This window comes from Danio aesculapii, chromosome 23 (assembly GCF_903798145.1).
Source record: "Danio aesculapii chromosome 23, fDanAes4.1, whole genome shotgun sequence".
Lineage (NCBI taxonomy): Eukaryota > Metazoa > Chordata > Actinopteri > Cypriniformes > Danionidae > Danio > Danio aesculapii.
In genome coordinates, this window is record NC_079457.1 from 22,866,798 (window position 1) to 22,887,305 (window position 20,508).

The 20,508-nt window shown below is 34.2% G+C and overlaps 2 protein-coding genes across 5 annotated transcripts in view; both read right to left on the reverse strand.

The window, feature by feature from the left end:
* fmnl3 (formin-like 3) overlaps positions 1 to 5,036 on the reverse strand; it is a 95,222-nt gene extending 90,186 nt beyond the window's left edge. For all 4 annotated transcript variants that reach the window (XM_056449757.1, XM_056449756.1, XM_056449755.1 and 1 more), the window contains exon 1: positions 4,462 to 5,036. In XM_056449757.1, the coding sequence (XP_056305732.1) occupies positions 4,462 to 4,575 (114 nt within the window). In that variant the 5' untranslated portion in view covers positions 4,576 to 5,036. The remainder of the gene's footprint in view (positions 1 to 4,461) is intronic.
* Positions 5,037 to 6,560: 1,524 nt separating this feature from the next.
* esyt1a (extended synaptotagmin-like protein 1a) overlaps positions 6,561 to 20,508 on the reverse strand; it is a 37,665-nt gene continuing 23,717 nt past the window's right edge. The window contains 12 exon segments of the mRNA XM_056449071.1: positions 6,561 to 8,216; positions 8,296 to 8,345; positions 11,519 to 11,624; positions 11,701 to 11,832; positions 13,450 to 13,548; positions 13,656 to 13,777; positions 17,060 to 17,206; positions 17,619 to 17,708; positions 17,790 to 17,861; positions 17,943 to 18,038; positions 18,134 to 18,223; positions 18,337 to 18,385. Of these exon segments, the coding sequence (XP_056305046.1) occupies positions 8,189 to 8,216; positions 8,296 to 8,345; positions 11,519 to 11,624; positions 11,701 to 11,832; positions 13,450 to 13,548; positions 13,656 to 13,777; positions 17,060 to 17,206; positions 17,619 to 17,708; positions 17,790 to 17,861; positions 17,943 to 18,038; positions 18,134 to 18,223; positions 18,337 to 18,385 (1,081 nt within the window). The 3' untranslated portion in view covers positions 6,561 to 8,188.

The window sequence follows — 20,508 nt, forward strand, 5'->3', positions numbered from 1 at the left end:
TTAGGCCTGAACCGAAGCTTTTTATTAGTGGAGCGCATGCAGTCTTGTGATGTAACCCTGGGGTCTCGTCCCCTGATCCATCTCTCCCCATGTGTGCTGAGCTCCTGTAAAAGCCATCATTGCACGGATATTACTGTGCTGGCATGGCCTTCACCTATGACATCATTATACACTGTCTGTCTGAGGGAGGGGAGATGGTACAAGCAGACACAACCTCAAACTGAGCTAAATGTGCACTACAAACAGATGCACAGAGGAAATCAAGGGCGGAAGTGAGCGAAGGAAGGGTTACATCACTGACTGCATGATGTATTTCAATAGAAACGTGCATAAAAGGGAGGCTGTGTGAGGATATTGTTTCTTTCAAATGTTTATTAAACTGTGTGGCTTTTGAAATGTTTGATTCTGATTGGCTGATGAACATTCAAAGGTGTCCAATATTTTTCAATCAATCACAGTGCTAAAATGCTTGCAGGCAGGTCTTGACAGCATTAAATTTGAATATGACTACGACAATCGATGTCATGTATTATTCAGAGCTGTGGTTCCTGGTTAATTATAATCCCATCTTGACACCGCAGAACCTGCGATGTGACTATTTCAGATACCAGTGCTGAAATTATGTATTGTGCAGCCCTACAATAACCAAAATCAAATCAAAATAAATAAATAGCTCTGGATGCGATGGTCATGAGAAAAAAAACATGACAAATGTCTTGAAATACAACATCTGGAAAATATATTCAGGTCTGGTAACCATAGTATAAGCAGAAGAGCTGACTCCAGTCCGTTGAATTATTCAAAATTAATGCACACCCAAGTAATCTTCCAAGTGTCCATGCACAAGTAACAACTGTGTGTAAGAGTAGTTCTATTCAGATGTAATACCATTTAGATAGAAGAAACACATCTAACCTATGTGACTCTAATCAGTAACGCCAAAGACCTCTTTTCCAGAGCAATGGACACACACTTTGATGTTTCTTTATCTGTCGTATGGGACAGACAGATCCCAGCCCATGCTGTCATCCGATAACAGCACTGAAACTCAAATGTTACTCAGATGTTATGCTTTCCCACAAACTGAAAGCAGTGAGAGGAAATCTGGCCAAACCTAAAGAAGACTCTCGACGAAGCTCTGAAACTGACCTCGGACCCACCCTGGGATGGTCAGTATTTCCATCCTCAGTGCAGTATGGAGAGAATGAGGTCACTTTGATGCTAAACTAGAACTCTTTGATCAACTTTAAAAATCAATAGATTCTGTAAGTGGATGCAGGGAATGAAATCAATCAATCAATCAATCAATTAATCAATTTATCTATCTATCTATCTATCTATCTATCTATCTATCTATCTATCTATCTATCTATCTATCCTTAAAAAAACATACTAGCCAGATTAGTTACTTGACTAGCAACTGTCAAGCAAATGCCTATTCTATCCAAGGAATTCACTCCTTGGACACACTAGAGTCAGGGCGCTTGTAGGATTTTATTCCAAGATACACACATATCCAGCACCACCCTGCCCCATCATCCCTTATTCTTATTTCAATCTCAAGAAACACTGATGCTTGCTGTCAAATGCTACATTATTTACGGACATTCTTGCCGCGAGTGAGACAGAGAAAATGAAAGCACATCAGCACCAAGGAATAATCAGATCCTCAAGAGTAATCTTTAAAAATTTGACATATTAAAAAAATTGCAAATATAGGACAGAGGTTTGTGATACAACAATTATAGTGGAGCATTAATTAAATCCTTATTTTTCACAGAGCAAAACAAATCATCCAGCTGCACAGTTGAGTAGTGGAAAATATAATTCATATATTTTTCTTGGGAAAAAATATCTTCTTGAAACTAATTTCGCCAGTATAATTTGTCTCTTAATTTTAATATAATTTTTGTTGTAAGTTATCTACTAGATAAAACGAATAACATTTGGATAGGAACGAATAACATTTGAATTGCTATAAAACAAGTACGCTATATGCTTCAGTGCCAAAACATGAACTGGATAATATAAAATAATAATCTAGCCTGAATAAAATGAAAGTGAAATATTTACAGTTTCAGAGACACCAATTTTAAGCTGTTTTCACTGTTAATGACAAAACCATACATTGCACTGGGTAATTACAATTTATTTCCTTTAATCAAGTAATTTGAATAAGCAGGACAAGACGTTTACAAAGTATTCGCAGCAGCACTGAACATGTTCCCAGATTACCTCGGAAGAACAAACTCAGTTGGAAAGGTGAGAGAACTCAGAAACTCGTTGTGAGAACAAAAATGTCTGCTTATGTGTGCGAGTCTGTCAGATAAAATTGCTTAAAATGCCTTGAACGGTAGCCGTTCCATGCATGGAGGCTGCGCAGCTGGCAGCTGGATCTGAATCATCCCATGAAAGAGACACAGGCTGGTTCTGGAATTCCCCCAGCTCAGGTGCTTATGAGTTTTTTTTTAGCAAATTTCTCAATTAGATTTAGCTTTTTTAAAGAGCTTTTCCTCATTTTGAACAGACCTTGTTTTTAACAACAGCTATCTGAATTGTATTTTTTAGTGTGCAGAAAAACTACCAGCCGAACTAAAGCCAATAGATTTTTTTCTCCCACCATGCAAGTATGCACCATGCATACACTTTAAAACACACAAACAAACAGGTTTATTTAATTTCAGCCTTTCTTGTTTTGTCAATATATCTTAGTGTATACTGTTTAATAATCAATTTTGTAAAAAAAAAAAAAAGAAGTATGAATAAATAAATAAATAAATAAATAAGTGGGTATTAATTCATGCCCTCTCATGGTAGGTATGCACAGTGTGTACAGCTGCAGTTGACACTGACTATAGTAACACCTTAGAACACTCGTAACTCTACCTTAATTGTCAAAAAAATACCATAACAACATCCAGAATGTTCTAAAAACCTAGGAAACAGAACACCTAACAACACCCAAGCAACCATTCTATAGCATCTGCCACCTTTAATATTCAAACAAATGTTTAGCAAACCCAACGCAACCATTCAGAACACTCACCAAGCAACACCGGTGCAAACATCTAGCAATGTAGTAACCACCAAGACAACAACTGTGCAGCAGCATGCAAGCAACCTCAGTTCCTGTCTGTATGTTTGCCTGTCCAGCCATATAAATATTGTTTTTAAAATATGAATGAATGAATGAATGAATGAATGAATGAATGAATGAATGAATGAATGAATGGTCCCAGTACTGGGTTGCGGCTGGAAGGGCATCCCTTACAAAAAAATGACTGCCGTTTTTTAAAGGAATACTGCAGTTTTAGTTAATTTTTTTGGACAAAAAAAATGCATTATTTAAGTTTATTGCCGTATTACTGCAATACAACTGAAGTACTACAATACAACCAACTGCAGTACATCTACTGTAATACAACTGAAGTACTACTACAATACAACTGCAGTGTTTATATGTCATTGTATTGCAATTTTGCAATAGTACTTAATTTTACTGCAGTTATATTTCTATAAACTGCTGTTGAACTGCAGTTACTTCAGGTTAACTTCAGTTTACTGCAGTTATTTTTTGTAAGGGATCCGCTGAGTAAAACATGTGACGGAATAGTTGGCGGTTCATTCCGCTGTGGCGACCCCTGATGAATAAGGGACTAAGCTGAAGGTAAATGAGTAAATGAATGAATGAATGTATGAAACCATGAGTGCGTTATTAAAATGCGAACAAATCAACAGCTGGAAAAAACGAGATCAAGGTGGGCGATGTTCCCAAAAGTTATGCTGCTAGTTACCGTATAAGCCTGATTACCTCATAATTTCAGATTCACAATGACAGACGATCGTGATAAGTGTGTTTGTGTTTTACATAAAAAGTCCACTCACATCAGAGAGCGAGAGAGGAGGCGGATCTTTCAACATCTCTCGCTCGTAGGAGTTTTGGGGGAATTCAGAAAATGCGCTCTACGAGGAGATGAGTTACATTCCAGCCCTCATGAAAATCATATTCTTTGCCTGTATGTTTCATTTTGCCAAACGATACTTCTGTCCAGTAAAGTGAATTGTGTGTGTTAAAATCGCATCATTTATCGTGACGCTTCACAGACAAAAGGGCTGAGGAGAGGCGTGCGGGTTAACAAAATGGGGGTGGCGGGGAAACATTTGAGAAAGTCATAAAGCAAACGCGCTTCTGACATACGGAACACATCAGTGAAATGTCAACACTGTCTCTTTCGCTCATTTGTGCTTATCTGTTGATCACTGTGAAGTTTGAGTGCCAAGCAGTATCTTTAAGACAACATTGGTGACAATGTGTTATTTTGAAGGAAACATTGTCAAAGAAATGTTTTAATCAAAGTAAATTATGTAAAATGTAATTATTTTAAATGCACATATACAAGTTCTAAATGCGTTTTAAAAGTAACAATGTATTCTGTATATTTAGACATAATGCATACTCACCAAAACTATAGCAAATCTTTCTTCCAGCTCTGTTGGGTCAGGCATAGGAACTTTCAAGGGCATGATATGATGCTTCATCTCAGATTGCCCGTCCACACTCTCAATATTCCCCATATTTAACTTTGATAATGTCGTCCAGATGCGGGATTCAGATGCTCTGTGTCTAATTCACTCTCTGCCTCCCGGCGCCCTTTATAAATCCAAAATACATCCAGTACGTGCGATCACATTCCACATGTGTTTTCTTTTGTTACAAAAGTTCAAAAAATAAAAAAGCGATCCTCTTCTTTACCGGTCCCCAAATTACACTAATGATTAAATATCTAAAATTTTTGATAAAAAAAACATGAATAAAACAGCCACAAAGTATCACTTCTGCCCTAGTCTCAGTTTATCCTCATGAAAAGTATTGTATTGCAGATGTGTGGACACTCCATGTCAAGCAGCCAGTCCCTTTTAACTCCCCCTTATGTTGTCTCTCTTCTCCTGTTGATCCTGTAGTTTTTGTTTATGTTGTATTTTGCGTGATCCAGATTAGTGCTGTTATCTGTTAACTCACTGCGTCCACAATGAAAACTAACTACATGCGACTGAGATCCCACCCTCCAACAAATCTACAAACTGAGTAAAAATGAATGGATGGGGCTTCCATTACCTCTATCGCCTTCTGCTGGCGGATAGCTGAAATTAGCATCACGCATCACCCAGCAGTCCTGTCTTAATAAACACTGGTAACTATTTTCATGCTACTAGTTCTTATATTTTAGATATTTTTAGTATATTTTACAATGGATAGTGCATATTCTTTAAGTACTGTTGTCTGTTTAAACAAGTAGGCCTATATATTAATAACTAGTTCTTACAAGTACCAATTGAATACAAATATTAATAGGTATATTAATTAATTTAAAACGAGAAACTATTAAATGGATACATAGTCCACTACTTACTTTAAAATGACACAATATAGTCACTGTAACACATTTCTTCTTTTACAAACACCTAATGAATAGCTATTAGTATCCAAAAAAAACAAGTCAATTGAATAAATAGCCTAATATATAAATACTAGTACCCATTTAATAGGCACTGTATCTAATGATAAAGCAATGGTAGTTTATAATACTTATATTTAAAATAAGTATTATTACCTACTCAATAACTACTATATAAAAAATATGTACTAGTCACAACTAAAATACACACTAGTGAAAACTGAATCACCTGGTTGATATCTCAATGACATATCCACTTTAAAGTCAATGGCAAAAATATGAAATTTGTTACTAGTAGCCTAACAACAGAAAAATAACAGTGTGCTTATTATAGTGATACATTGGCACAGCACATAGTATCATACACAGTATCTAAAGTGTTCTACTATTAAATTAATAAGCACTAGAATAATAATATGTACAGTATCCAATGAACATGGATGAATACCGGTATCAAATAGAATCCAAAAATATTTAACTAGGTAATGAATAGGCTACTATTATCTTTTAAAAATGTAATACTACCTAAAGAATGAACAGTAGTACCTTTAAAAAGTAGTAGCTGATAGAAAATATACTAGCTACTGCTATCTAATAAGTATAAGAAGCATGGAAATAGATAGCACATTATTCATTTATTCATTTTCGTTCAGATTAGTCTCTTTATTCATCAGCGGTCGCCACAGCGGAATGAACCGCCAACTTATCCAGCAAATGTTTTACACAGCGGATGCCCTTCCAGCTGCAATACAGTTCTGGGAAACATCCATACACTCTCACATTCATGCTCATGCGACCAGCGACCTTCTTGATGTGGGGCGACAGTGCTAACCACTGAGCCACCGTGTCGCCGATAACTCATTAATGATACATAATTATAATAATAAAATGGCTTGCCATACCGCTCTGGAAGTTTGATGATTTCATTCACGGCTATTTGGTAGTAGCAGTACTTTCTTTCCAGGCGGCGACACAATATGGAATATCTTTATGATTCTGAACATAAGTTAATAGCCAACCAGCTGAGCCAACTCATTTTTAAATATAGACATACAATTAAATGTACCAAGTAGAGGCTAAACCCCATCACCAAACAATTAAACATTTAAAGTGCAAATAGCATATTTATTAAAACTGCAAAACAAGCTCAAATAGGGTGCAGAAATACGACATTTCAAAGTAAAGTAAAGAAAAGAAAAAGAAAATTGCCCTTTCGGCTGATTTTTCAAGTGTCTTTCTCAGCAGGAACTAGTTCTGCACTGCAGGACACAACTCTATCATTTTGTAACATTTCTGAGTCTCTCAGAGACTCAATGGCACTTGAAATTTGAATATTCATGCTGCATTTTGGTTGAACCACAAACGTAATTTTTCTGTTTATCTTTGGAAAATACAGACTTTGCACAGTGATTGAAACATTTTTGAAATGTGTAAAATGAATTGTCTACTCTCAAACATGTATCAAAAATATGTGTAATATATAATATAGAAGCGCTAAAAATGCTTTTCCTTTCTTCCATTTCAAAGGAAACAAAAAATTCAATGAAACTCAAAGTTATAAAAAGAAAAACAATGTTAAAATTTTGTAACGCATGACTTGTACATATTAGGAATAAATCAATTCCACAATCTGACTTGAAATGTCAACATGAAATGCAACAAACACTGAATAAACGCAGCTGAACAGAAGCTCCAACTTCTTTTCAAGTCGTCACAAAAAGTAAAAGCCACTAGGGGGGTGTGATAATGATAAATTAAGTTATATCTTTTTTTTTTCAATGACAAAAATGCTATTAATGATTAAACATAATATTTAGGCATACAGTAGCTGGTTTAGATCTGTCAAGGACAAATACATATAAAATTAAAGCTGCAAGTCACTTAATGAGTGAGGCATTCAATCACTCATTCAAATGACTCGTCCAAAACAGCACATTGATTTAGAAACCGTGTAAGTGACTCATTATAAATAAATCACTGAATCATTGACTCTAATGACTAAATCAAAAACAGACTGATTATTGAATAAAACACTGTTGATCTGAAATACCAAATGCTCTGCTCTGGCTTTGTTTTGAACCATTCACATATTTGAGGGGGAAAAGTAACCATGACATCAGTAATGTCAGCTTAAACATCATTAAAGTAATAGTTCACCCAAATATCAAAATGTACTAACTCTTAAATGATTCCAATCAACTTTTCCCCTGTAAAAACGCAAAAGAAGACATTTGACATACTGAATAATTTTACAGTATTGATACGGTAGCACTGTATTGTTGACACCCATATTAGGTTTAAAAACAGATTCTATGTAAATAAATGGCTCCCGAATTCCAACTTTCTTGCAACATCTTCTTTTGTGTTTAACAGAAGATATAAACTCAAACAGGTTTATCATACAAGGGTGAACCGTCACTTTAAAACGACAATTGTGGTATATTCATAAAAAAATAAACATCACACACCCCTAGGAGTTACAAATACAATACTTAAAAGCGTAACATTGCTCCATTATGTTGCCTTCATAGCCTTCTAGTGCCAACATTATTTATGATGGGAACCAAGCAGGCTATATTTTGGGTCAAGGCTAGTACAGTATGAGCAGTCTTAGTCCTGACTCCATTAAACTCTGGACACCCTGCTCTAGGAATGCTCCGACCCCCTGCTAGTGTCGGGACAAGTAAACATCCATGAAACCAATGTGAACAAAGTCAACATGGGAAGGCCATTCAGTTGGTCTCGTGTGACAAGTCATACCTGAAATTATACAAATAAGGTTAGGTGTACACAAACACTATGTAATCTTAATGTATGTAATTATGAATGCAGCACATACCATTGTGACACTCCAGTCTTGAGATCCAGCTGACTAAAGTTTATCTGAAGCTGAAACACAGTAAGAATGAAATCAAATGACTTCTTTTTTCCCCATTGCATTAACTATACAGTGCTCAGCATATATGAGTACACCCCATTTTGAAAATAAATATTTGTATCAATTTCTCAGTGAATATAGGCAATGTATTTTGGTGCATTTAAACAAAACTGATTTTGTTGAACAGATACATTTATTAAAATAATATTTTAGTAACAGAACATCTTTAGAAATGGAAAGATAATACATTTTAATTCATGCAAAATATTGCACAAAAATGATAAACTACAACATTTCAACTAAATTGTATATATTTTTTGTTTCTCTCGACTTTTGCTATTTTTAAAAAGGTTAATTCATATTTTTCCATAACATAAATTTGAGCAACTAATTTTTGAACCATTATTGTAAGTTATTTTGTTAGATTAGCTCCATATTTGGCTTCAGTACTAACTAAACTAATGTATATGCACAAATATAATATTGTAAAGAATCCTATAGAAAATATTAATTTAAATGAGAGATTTGTGGGGGGTGTACTCATGTATGCTGAGCACTGTACATACTGCATACATTAACAGAGAGAAAAAAAACTTTTAAGTATTACATTAATATACAGCATCACAACTATTCATAATCTTCTATCAATTTAAAGAATAATCTGAAAGGTCCCCAAACTTCATAAAGAAAATCTTAATATGCAGTTGAAGGCACAATTTTTTTTACAGAGAAATTATTTTTATCAAATAGTGGTTATTAAAAGATAATAGTTTTAATAACTAATTTCTGATGACATATTTATTTAGTCTTTTCCATGATGATGACGACATTACATAATATTTTACTAGTTATTTACAGGCTTAACTTGGTTAATTAGGTTAACTAGGCATGTTTTGTTAATTAGGCAAGACATTGGGCAACAGTAATTTATTGTAGTAACAGTAATAATAGGCGAATGACCGGTTTGTAAGCATTCAGGATGCGCACACATCGAGGTTGCAGATAAAAACCGCGAACACTAGCATTTACAGCGAGGGAATGACAACCGATGCGGTACAAAGTTTGTTGTTGTATTAGAGATAAGTTATATTGATTACATAATATAAATATTATTTACATAATGCTTTCAACGTATCATAACAGCTTGTCACCCTGTGACAGCAGCGTTCATCTGACAGGTCCATTTGCAATTGCACCCTCCCAATGGATATTGGACAAAACGAAATGGCTAAGCATTCAGCCCCAAATATACAACTATCTCATTGAAACTTCAATTGATTTTACGAGAGAGAAGTAAAAGGCGTACAAGTCTTTGGCAGTCTACAATTTTGTTCTGTGTGGTCATGTGCAAGAAATAATGTTTCATGATTACCAGATTCAAAACTTTGCAGTGCTAAAAACCGAGGTAATCATCAACAAGCAAAGCAACTGCATTCGAACAGCGAACTGCACCTCTACAGCAGGGTATGTGAACAGACATGTTTACATTTCACTCTAAGCATTCAGTGTCTGCAGTTTAATTCACCATATTTAACTGTTTTTGCTGAAATCATTGCTGTTATCAAAAAAGAGCAATGTGTATGATTCAGCGTAACGTGAACTTACATGATATGTAATGAGAACTGCAGAGTCGAGCATTTTTAATTAGGTCCTCACTCCATTCAGTTCTTATGATGGCTGTTAGCCAAAGACGTCTGCAGTAGGCATTAAAAGCAGTGTGGTGTACGGTAAAATTAAAGTTTTCTATTTTTGGACTTTTCGATTTTGGCATCCTACCACACAACACAACTTGTTTGCTATTGCAACCAGTCTTTTTTGCAACCGGTATGCCCGGTTGAACCCGTGTGACGTAGGTTGGTAATTCCCCTATATTGACCCTAAAATTACTGTCCTTTTTTCTTACTTTTATTTCAGCAAAACTAAACGTAGCAAGACTTTCATCAGAAAAAAAAAACAGACAAACAAATAAAAAAACAGGATATACTATGAAAAATTAATTTGCTCTCTTAAACATCACTCTGGGAAATATTTGACAATTAAATAAAATCTCAAAGGAGGGCTAATAATGTTCCCTTCAACTGATTATCTTTTCCATTTTTTGTATATACTTTTAATTTCTTTCAGTATTCAGAAATACTTTGTTTTGCTTGAAGAATACATATATTTATGAATATATGTGACCCTGAACCACAAAATCAGTCATAAGTCATAATATTACTGCCAAATAGAAGCTCTTTACTGCAAAAAAATGCTTTTCTTACTTAGTTTTTGTCTTGTTTCTAGTCCAAATATCTAAATATTCTTAAATCAATAAGCATTTTCTAAACAAGAAACATTGGTTTGTTTTCAGAAATAATCCTTAAAAAATTAATTGAGTTTTTTCATAAAACAAGCAAATAACCTGCCAATGGGGCAAGTGAAATAATCATATATCAAAGCAAAAACAAGTATTTTTCATACCTCATTGGCAGATTATTTTGCTTGTTTTCAGGAAAAACTCATTTAATTTTAACATAATTTTTCTGAAAACAAAACACTACTGTACACTTGTCTAGAAAATGCTTCTTGATTTAAGATCTTTTAGATATTTGGACTAGAAAGGAGATAAGTAATTTAGGCAGTGTTATTTTTGCAGGGTTAGCAAAGCTAATTACTAAAAAGGTTTTTAACATATTTAACAGAGAAAATGTACAAAATATATTACTGAATATTATCTTTACCTAATATAACCATGATTTTAGCATAAAAAAGTAAAATCTATCATTTAGACCAGGGGCGTCCAAAGTCGGTCCTGGAGGGCCAGTGTCCTGCTGATTTTAGCACCAACTTGCCTCAACACACCTGCAAGATATTTTTAGAAAGCCTTGTAAGAGCTTGATTAGGTAGCCCAGGTGTGTCTGATTGGGGTTGGAACTAAACTTTGCAGGACATCGGCCCTCCAGGACCGAGTTTGGGCACCCCTGATTTAGACTCATACAATGTATTGTTGGTTACTGCCAATACACATACAACTTAAGTATTGTAGTCCAGGGTCACATATAATCACAATAGGATATACATGAAACAAAAAGATTAAAGGTGATAGTGAAATGTTAACACCAAGAATCGACTTCGATTTCCCATCATCAATTATGCTCAAACAGTATGGTCAACAATGTCTGTGGTAGTGCTGATGTATGAATACCTTGCCAAGAAGCTCTTTTTCTCGACTCATGAAAGAAACGCTGTTCTTGACAGAGACTTCAAGATGTTTCTGCTTTGCTTCTTCAAGTGACATGTCAAACTCGAATCTGTAGGAGAGAGTTAGAGATGGTTAACTTCCACTCTTGTGTGTTAAGTCAGTGATTTATGAATGTTCCTACTAACATCTCATTGAACTCTGGTTTGAGGCTTTTCTTTTTAACACTGGTCTTCTTTTTGGTGTTCCGGTTCTTGTCCGGAAGAAGAATGAATGAGATGTAAGTGTCTGGAGGTTCCTTAGAGGAGGACGGCAAGTTCCTGTGAAAGAACATAGGATTATGAAAACAAAATAAGGACTATAGTCAGCTGTCTCAGACTTAAAAAATTGACTTTATTCTTTTGTTTAGAACAGCTAAAGTTACCTTATTTAATCAGTTCTTAAAAAATCAGTTAATTTTTATCAAAAGTAAAAACAAAAAAATTTATGACATTTTTTGTTTCAGGTTCTAAAAGGCATAATAACAATTAAATAATTATTCATTATCATAAATAATATAATATAATATAATATAATATAATATAATATAATATAATATAATATAATATAATATAATATAATATAATATAATATAATATAATATAAGGGGCGACGCGTTGGTGCAGTAGGTAGTGCTGTAGCCTCACAGCAAGAAGGTCGCTGGATCGAGCCTCGGCTTGGTCAGTTGGCGTTGCTGTGTGGAGTTTGCATGTTCTCCCTGCGTTCGCGTGGGTTTCCTCCAGGTGCTCCGGTTTTCCCCACAGTCCAAAGACATGTGGTACAGGTGAATTGGGTAAGCTAAATTGTCCGTAGTGTATGAGTGTGAATGAGAGTGTATGGATGTTTCCCAGAGATGGGTTGCAGCTGGAAGGACATCCGCTGTGTAAAACATATATGCTGGATAAGTTGGCGGTTCATTCTGCTGTGGCGACCCCACATTATATATGTATTAATTTATTTATGTTTTAATGGCATATCAGCAGCATTGGTTATATTCATCACAGCACTTGAAAATAAACTTAAAAGAAATAAATAAAATAAAAATGAAAAATTATTTACTCATTAATATCAGCAGTATTGTCTGTATTCATAGCAACATTTGTATATAATATAATATAATATAATATAATATAATATAATATAATATAACATAATATAATATAATATAATATAATATAATATAATATAATATAATATAATAATTTATGTTTTAATGGCATAGCAGCATTTGGTTATATTCATCAAAGCACCTGCAAATAAAATAAAATAAAAATAAATGTATTTAATCGTTAATATCAGTAGCATTGGCTATATTCATAGCAACATTTGTAAATAATATAATATAATATAATATACATTCATTTTCTTTTCGGCTTAGTCCCTTTATTAATCCGGTGGTAGCCGCAGCGGAATGAACCGACAACTTATCCAGCATATGTTTTACACAGCGGATGTCCTTCCAGCTGCAACCCATCTCTGGGAAACATCCACACACTCATTCACACTCATACACTACGGACAATTTTAGCCTACACAATTCACCTGTACCGCATGTCTTTGGACTGTGGGGGAAACCGGAGCACCCGGAGGAAACTCATGCGAACATGGGAAGAACATGCAAACTTCACACAGAAACGCCAACTGACCAAGCCGAGGCTCGAACCAGCGACCTTCTTGCTGTGAGGCGACAGCACTACCTACTACGCCACCATGTCGCCTTATAATATAATATAATATAATATAATATAATATAATATAATATAATATAATATAATATAATATATTTACCAAAATAACATGAGAAGCATTTGTGATTTCTATCAGTCATTTATAGCATAAAGTCTAGGTATCGTGCCTGGAGTCTTCATTTAAAGTGAGAGTATTTCAATGATATTTACCTGCAAGCATGGATGTTGATAATCAATCGGTGCCCCTCAGATGAATAGACAATTGATAGTTTAACTTGGGCTTTCCCGGACAAACTGGCATCTTCACCTCTGCAATTGCATTCATCCACAAACATAACACATGTGTGAAATATATATTATCGTTTGACTGTTTATGGACACTATGAGATGAAATACAGCTTTTCTTTGTGTCTCACCCTTGGACAGGTACATTTCTGTGTCGGAGCTCACGATTCGCTGCAACAGTTGGTTCTGCACTGGGAATCACATGACTAGCATCCTCTTCATCACTACATTGTGCCAACTTGCTGTCTAGGAGCTGTTTAACAGATAAATGATCTATTAAAGTTCTATTTAAAGTTCAAAAGATTTATTTGAACAAGAAATCAACTGTGATGTTATAAATGACTGTCTCTTTTTTTTATTTGAATACATTATTTTAAAAAAGTTTAAAAATATTTTTATACAAGGAATTGTGTTAAAATTGTTAGTACGCGTTTTGCCAGCAGTCCAAAACAAGTTCTATAAAGCACAACCATCCATTATAAAATGTGCCTCACTCTCTCTTCATTGCGCATCCACCATCATTTCAACTGTGCATGCTCTCCACACTCAAGTAACAAAACAAATCCAGCAGAAGGCGCTAATGCACCAAAAATGCACATTAAAAGAAGACGATAATGACAGAAGGCAGACGCCGTATATATAAACAGTTGAAACCCAAAGTTACATACACTATAAAAAGGCAAATAACATTTAAAAAAAATGTCTGATGTTAAATCATACTAAACGTTTACTATTTTAGGTCCGTTAGGATTACCTACAGATTTACATTTGCTAAATGGCAGAATAATGAGAGATTTTTTTTAGATAATTTTTTATTAACTTTTAGACAGTCAAATATTTACATACATTTGCTTGGTATGTTTTAGCTTTGCCTTTAAACTGTATAACTTGGGTCAAACGTTTTGGGTATCCTTCCACAAGCTTCTCGCAATAGTTTGCTGGATTTTTGGCCCATTCCTCCTCACAGAACTGGTGTAACTGAGTCAGACTTGTGTGTGGTCTAGCTCGCACATACTTTTTCAACTCTGCCCACAAATTTTCTATAGGATTGAGATCAGGGTTTTGTGATGGCGAAAACATTCAATCTGTCGTCCTTAAAGCACATTTTAACTAATTTGGCAGTATGCTTGCTGTCATGGTCTGGTCTATTGGTCTGTACCCATTTGTGGCCAAGTTTTAATTTCCTGGATGATGTCTCGAGATGTTACTTCAATATTTCTACATAATGTCTTTTCTTCATGATGCCATCTATTCTGTGAAGTGCACCAGTCCCTCCTGCAGCAAACAGCCCCACAACAAGATGCTGCCACCCCCATACTTCACAGTTGGAATGGTGTTCCTAGGCTTGTAAGCTTTGTCCTGCAAACGTAACACTGGTCATTATGGCCAAACAGTTCATTTTTAATTCCATCAGACCACAGAACATGTCTCCAAAAATTAAAGTCTTTTTCCCACTGTGATTTTGCTAATTGTAATCTGGCTTTTTTATAATACTTTAGGAATAATGGCTTCTTCCTTGCTGAGTGGCCTTTCAGCCCATGTTGGTACTGACTCGTTTCACTGAGGATAATGAAACTCTCTTACCAGCTTCAGCCGGCATCTTCACAGCATCTTTTGCTTTTGTTCTGGGGTTAATACACACAGTTTGCATCATAGCACGTTCATCTCTGGGATATAGAATCCTTCTCCTTCCTGAACGGTATGATGGCTGGACATTCCTATGTTGTTTATACTTGTGTATAATTGTTTGAACTAATGAACATGGCACCTCCAGGCATCTGAAATTGTACCCAAAGAAGAACCAGACTTGTGGAGGTCCACAATTTCTTTTCCTGATGTCTTGGCTGATTTCATTTGATTTTTTCATGTTGTCACACAAGGAAGCAGTGTGTTTGAGGTTTTCCGTTAATACTAATCTACAGTTGTTTCTCCAGTTAACTCAAATGTTGTCAATTAGCAAATCAGGAACTTCCAAAACCTTGACACCATCATCTGGGCCTTTTCAGAGGCATAGTAATCTTATTGTGTGTAAACTTTTGACTTTCAAGAAAAGTTATGAAAAAAAATCTCAAAAATCTCTCTCTCATTATTCTGCTATTAAGCAAATACAAACAATTTTGGTGATCCTAACTTACCTAAAAGAGAAAAAGTTTAGTCACATTTTTTTAAAAATGGTTATGTGCCTTTTTATACAGTGTTTGTAAACTTCTGGGTTCAACTGTGTGTGTGTGTGTGTGTGTGTGTGTGTGTATATATATCAAATGTTTATAATATCAAATGTTACAAACTCTATCTGTTTTCTGTTGAACCCAACAGAAGATATTCAATGTATGTATGTATGTATGTATGTATGTATGTATGTATGTATATATACATATATATGTATGTATATATACATATATATGTATGTATATATACATATATATGTATATATACATATATATGTATGTATATATATATATATATATATATATATATATATATATATATATATATATACACACATATATATATACATATATATGTATATATATACACATACATACATACATACATACATACATACATACATACATACATACATACATACATACATACATACATACATACATACATACATACATACATATATATATATATATATATATATATATATATATATATATATATATATATATATATATATATATATATATATATATATATATAGAATTTTTTTTCATTAAAAGTGAGCCACTTTTTTATTATGGATAGATGCATTTTATTGGACTTAGTTTGGAGTTGACTGCTGATAAAAATCAGCCGACTGTTGCCATTGTAGAGGCCAAGATAATAAAATAAAGGAAGAAAGACATCTATACCTAGAATGCCTTGTGGGTGAGACAATCATTGGACAATTTTATTTTTTTGGGTGAACTAACCTGTTAATTTCAAGCTAAATGGATGGTTCAACCAAAAATATTCCCTCCATATGCCTCAACTGGTTACAATCAATTAATCAGGTCCAATAAAAGGTCCAATAAAAAACCCACAAGTAACAATAATACAAAGCAAAAAACTATTATACAATTAAGAGAGTTGTTTCCATATTTTCTCATAAACGACACAGTAACCCTAACATTTTACAACAGCATTCTGTTAACGCCAGACAGATGGAGTCCACAATATAAAATGTTTATAATATCAAATGTTACAAACTCTATCTGTTTTCTGTTGAACCCAACAGAAGATTTTCGATGGATAATGGAAACCAGTAGCCATCGACATCCATAATAGGGGAAAAAATATACGAAAGTTACCAGTTACCAGAATATATTTTTTGTCTTCAACAGAAGAAAGAAACACAAACTAATTCGGAGTACATACTGTAAAGGGTCAGTAAACAAATGTTCATTTTTTACTGAACTATCCCCTTTAATACATTGCATTATATGACCAAAAGTATATGAATAATGGAAAATGTCTGTCTGTATTATCAGACTACATTCAGCTGAATGTCAGTGTGTACATGTTAATTATGAGTGTGCTTTTTAACCTTTAGTTCTGCTCTCAGCAGGATCTGACTTTCAGGCATGGCTCCATCCAGACTGAACCAGCGGTCTATCGCAAGATCCTTCTCATCCAGCAGCTCCCGCACAGGAAGAACAAGTGAACCCAGAGCCTGACCCCAGCTATGACTGACCTGCACATGCCAAACTCAGATCAAATACACTCCAGTTCAGAAAAAAGGTAAATGTTGTCTTTTTACCCCTTTAAAATCAACACTGAAAACATTTCAAAGCACAGCATTTTAAATTCATGAGAAATATAAGCTTTTTGTAGAACTTTCACATGCGCATTACAAAGATTCATCTTCATACAGTGTCTGCGTCATGTCTATCCAAATGTTAAGCAATAAATATTTTTTCAATGATTAATGAATATGTATATAATTGTGGATATCTTTTAATTCATCGTACAAGTGCTTAATAGGTGTCTATTATTTTTGTTAGACTGTAAAACGGTGATCTGGTTGAGTGTTGACCTCTTGTGGACAAACTAAGTAGTGCAAAAACAAAAGTCAATTCACAAAAAAAAAAGAAAAACAATACAACTCACTTTGACAAAAGTGTGTCTTCTATTGGATTATAATTCAGAAAATGAAAGGCTTCGTCCCATTGTGGAGAAGTGGAGCGATTCACAACCTTGTGGAGGAGAAATTATTCTTTACAACTTTTGATATTTTAATAACTTCAATATAAATGTGTCATGTTTGAGGGTCTTACTTTGGTCCTGTAGAATACGTTTTTGAGTGACACTTCTGCTCCAGCTTTTGGCTCTTTTCCACTCTTCTTTAACTGCAAGCAACATGTGTTTTTCAGATACCATATTCATTGAAGGTCATTGAAGCATTTGAACAAAAATAAAAAGAAACCCACAGGCAGCCCATGTGCTCTCTCAATATAAACAAACAGCAGTGCAGCAGAGGGAACCGTTTTATTCAGGTAAGACTGCCTGTAGTTGTATTGTAGGATCTAGATAGAAAAAAAACACAAAACCGTTCAGCAAAATGTTAATATTTAATGACCTCAGTATAACAATAAAAACATTTACAGAAACAGGATATGACCTGTTCAAGTCTGATGGGATCTGAAACTTTAGGCACCCATTCTAACACCAGATGGATTCGTCCGGTCTTCACATCATTCAGAGTATACCACTGCATCAGAACCAGACATGGAAACAAGTGTAAACAAGCTTACAACCATATATAATGCCAAAAATATGATTAATATTACTTAACTAGTATGCCTTTTTTAACGCTGAACTTACCTGATCAGTAAACTGAGCACTGATGAGGTCTCTCAGACTCACTTTAACCCTGCAAACAGTTATTAAATCACTTTACATAACTACTTTACACATAGACAATACATATTTGCTCTAAGAGACAGAGAAATATAATCATGTATACTTTCACAAAGGGTGTGGGAGTCCAAATAACAACGATTTTTAAATCTGGACACTTTTTTTAATAACTTAATTACGAATTTAGCTTAAATCTCTTGGGAGAGAAACAAATGAAAATTACTTATTTTATTAAAAAAATGGAAGCAGAACATTGCATTCAAACAGTGTTCGATTTTTTTTTTTTGTTGTCGTAGCCTGAAAGACACTTTGGGCTCTATTTTATTGATCTAAGCGCAAAGTCTATAGCGCATGGAGCAAAAGCATTAAGGGTATGTTCGAATCCACTTTTGCTATTTTATAGACGGATAAAAACACTCCGTGCCACGGTGCAAGGGCTAACAGGGTTGTGTTTATTCTCTTAATGAGGAATGGGTGTGTTCTGAGCATAACATGCATTAAACCAACCAGAGTCTCATATCTATTCTCTTTAAGAGTCAGTTGCGTCGTGCAGCTTGAGGATAAAGAATGAGCCTCCTTCATTCAGCCTCTTTACTTTCTCTTTCCTTTAACTCTTTACTCCTTTACTTTCATGCATAAGGGAACTGTATTGTACGCACTCCACTGAAGACATCCATTAGCCTACATATTTAATTTTGTTTAAGCGTAAAGATTTGTTGCAAAACTTTTTCTAAATTCAGCTCTAATTTCCAGCAAACGAATAAATGGACAATAATAATGGAGTGTGGTCAAAAACTGAGTTATATCCAAACACACGACCTATTCTCATGCCCCGTATAGTGACACATTTGTCTCCAAAACCCAACAGGTGGACAAATCTAAGCTTGTTTTATTAAAACAAATATAAATATGCATATAATAAATAATACTGCTAATAATAATAACATTATACAAATGCAAATTGTCATGAATAATCTGAAAAAAGCCTCTCGACATGAAGGCATGGAGGCAGTGGTTTTTATATTTATGTAGAAAATAATAATTTTTGTGACATTTTAATCCTTTCATTTTTTTCATATGTAAAAAAATTTGATATTTGTGTATTGCTGTACATCCTGTGTGTATTAAGCAATGTGTACGCGTTTGAACCCGCATAGGCGCATAACTACTGCACTCTGCGCTGGACTTTAGACCAGCTTTTAGTTGGTCAATGGTGCGGTTTATTTCAGTTATTTAAAATAGCAACGTGCCAACAATGCACCTCAACACACCTCCTTTATAGAGCACGCCCATGAATACACAAAATGGATTTGCTATTTGCAAAACGCGAAAATTATGGTTGAGCTGGTCTGAAAATAGCAACAATTTGCGCAAAACACATCTTGCGCTGTGTGTATGATAGGGCCCTTTATTTTAAAGTGTTTTTAAATATTGTATTATGTTTTAAATACTTTTTATCTGGCAGGGAAGCATTAAAATGACCAAAAGTGACAGTAAAGTCATGAATAAAAAAGTTTTTCACAAAAATACAGAGCAGTTTTCAAAAGTGTTTTTTCACGATTGATGATATTGACAATAATAGCAAGACATGTTTTTAGTGATAGAGCACACAGCAAGGAACATTTTCATAGTATTTCCCATTACACTTTTCTTAACAAATTTTAGTACACAGTTTATCTTTTGAAACAAATCTACTTTTGTTGTTATTTATTGTTGTTATTGTCATTTAATTATTTGTACATTGTGCATTTGTTTGGTATTAAAGTAGTTTTATGGTGCTGCTCAATATGCCTTTGAATTGCTCTTTGGGGACAATTTTTTTTGGATTTGTGTTGGTTTGGCTGGAATAAAAAAAAAATGTAAAAGCTGCTAAGGTCAATATTATTAGCCACCTTGATCATTTTTTTTTTATTACAAAACAAACCACTGTTGTCCAATGACTTACCTAATTAACCTAACTTGCCCAGTTAACCTATTTAATTAAGCCTTTAAATTGCACTTCAAGCTTAATACTACTAAATTGCATAATAACTAGTAAAATATTATGAACTGTAATCATGGCAAATACAAAAATAATTAGTTATTAGAGATTAAACTACTTCTAAAAATTAAACTATTAATAGTCATTATTATTAT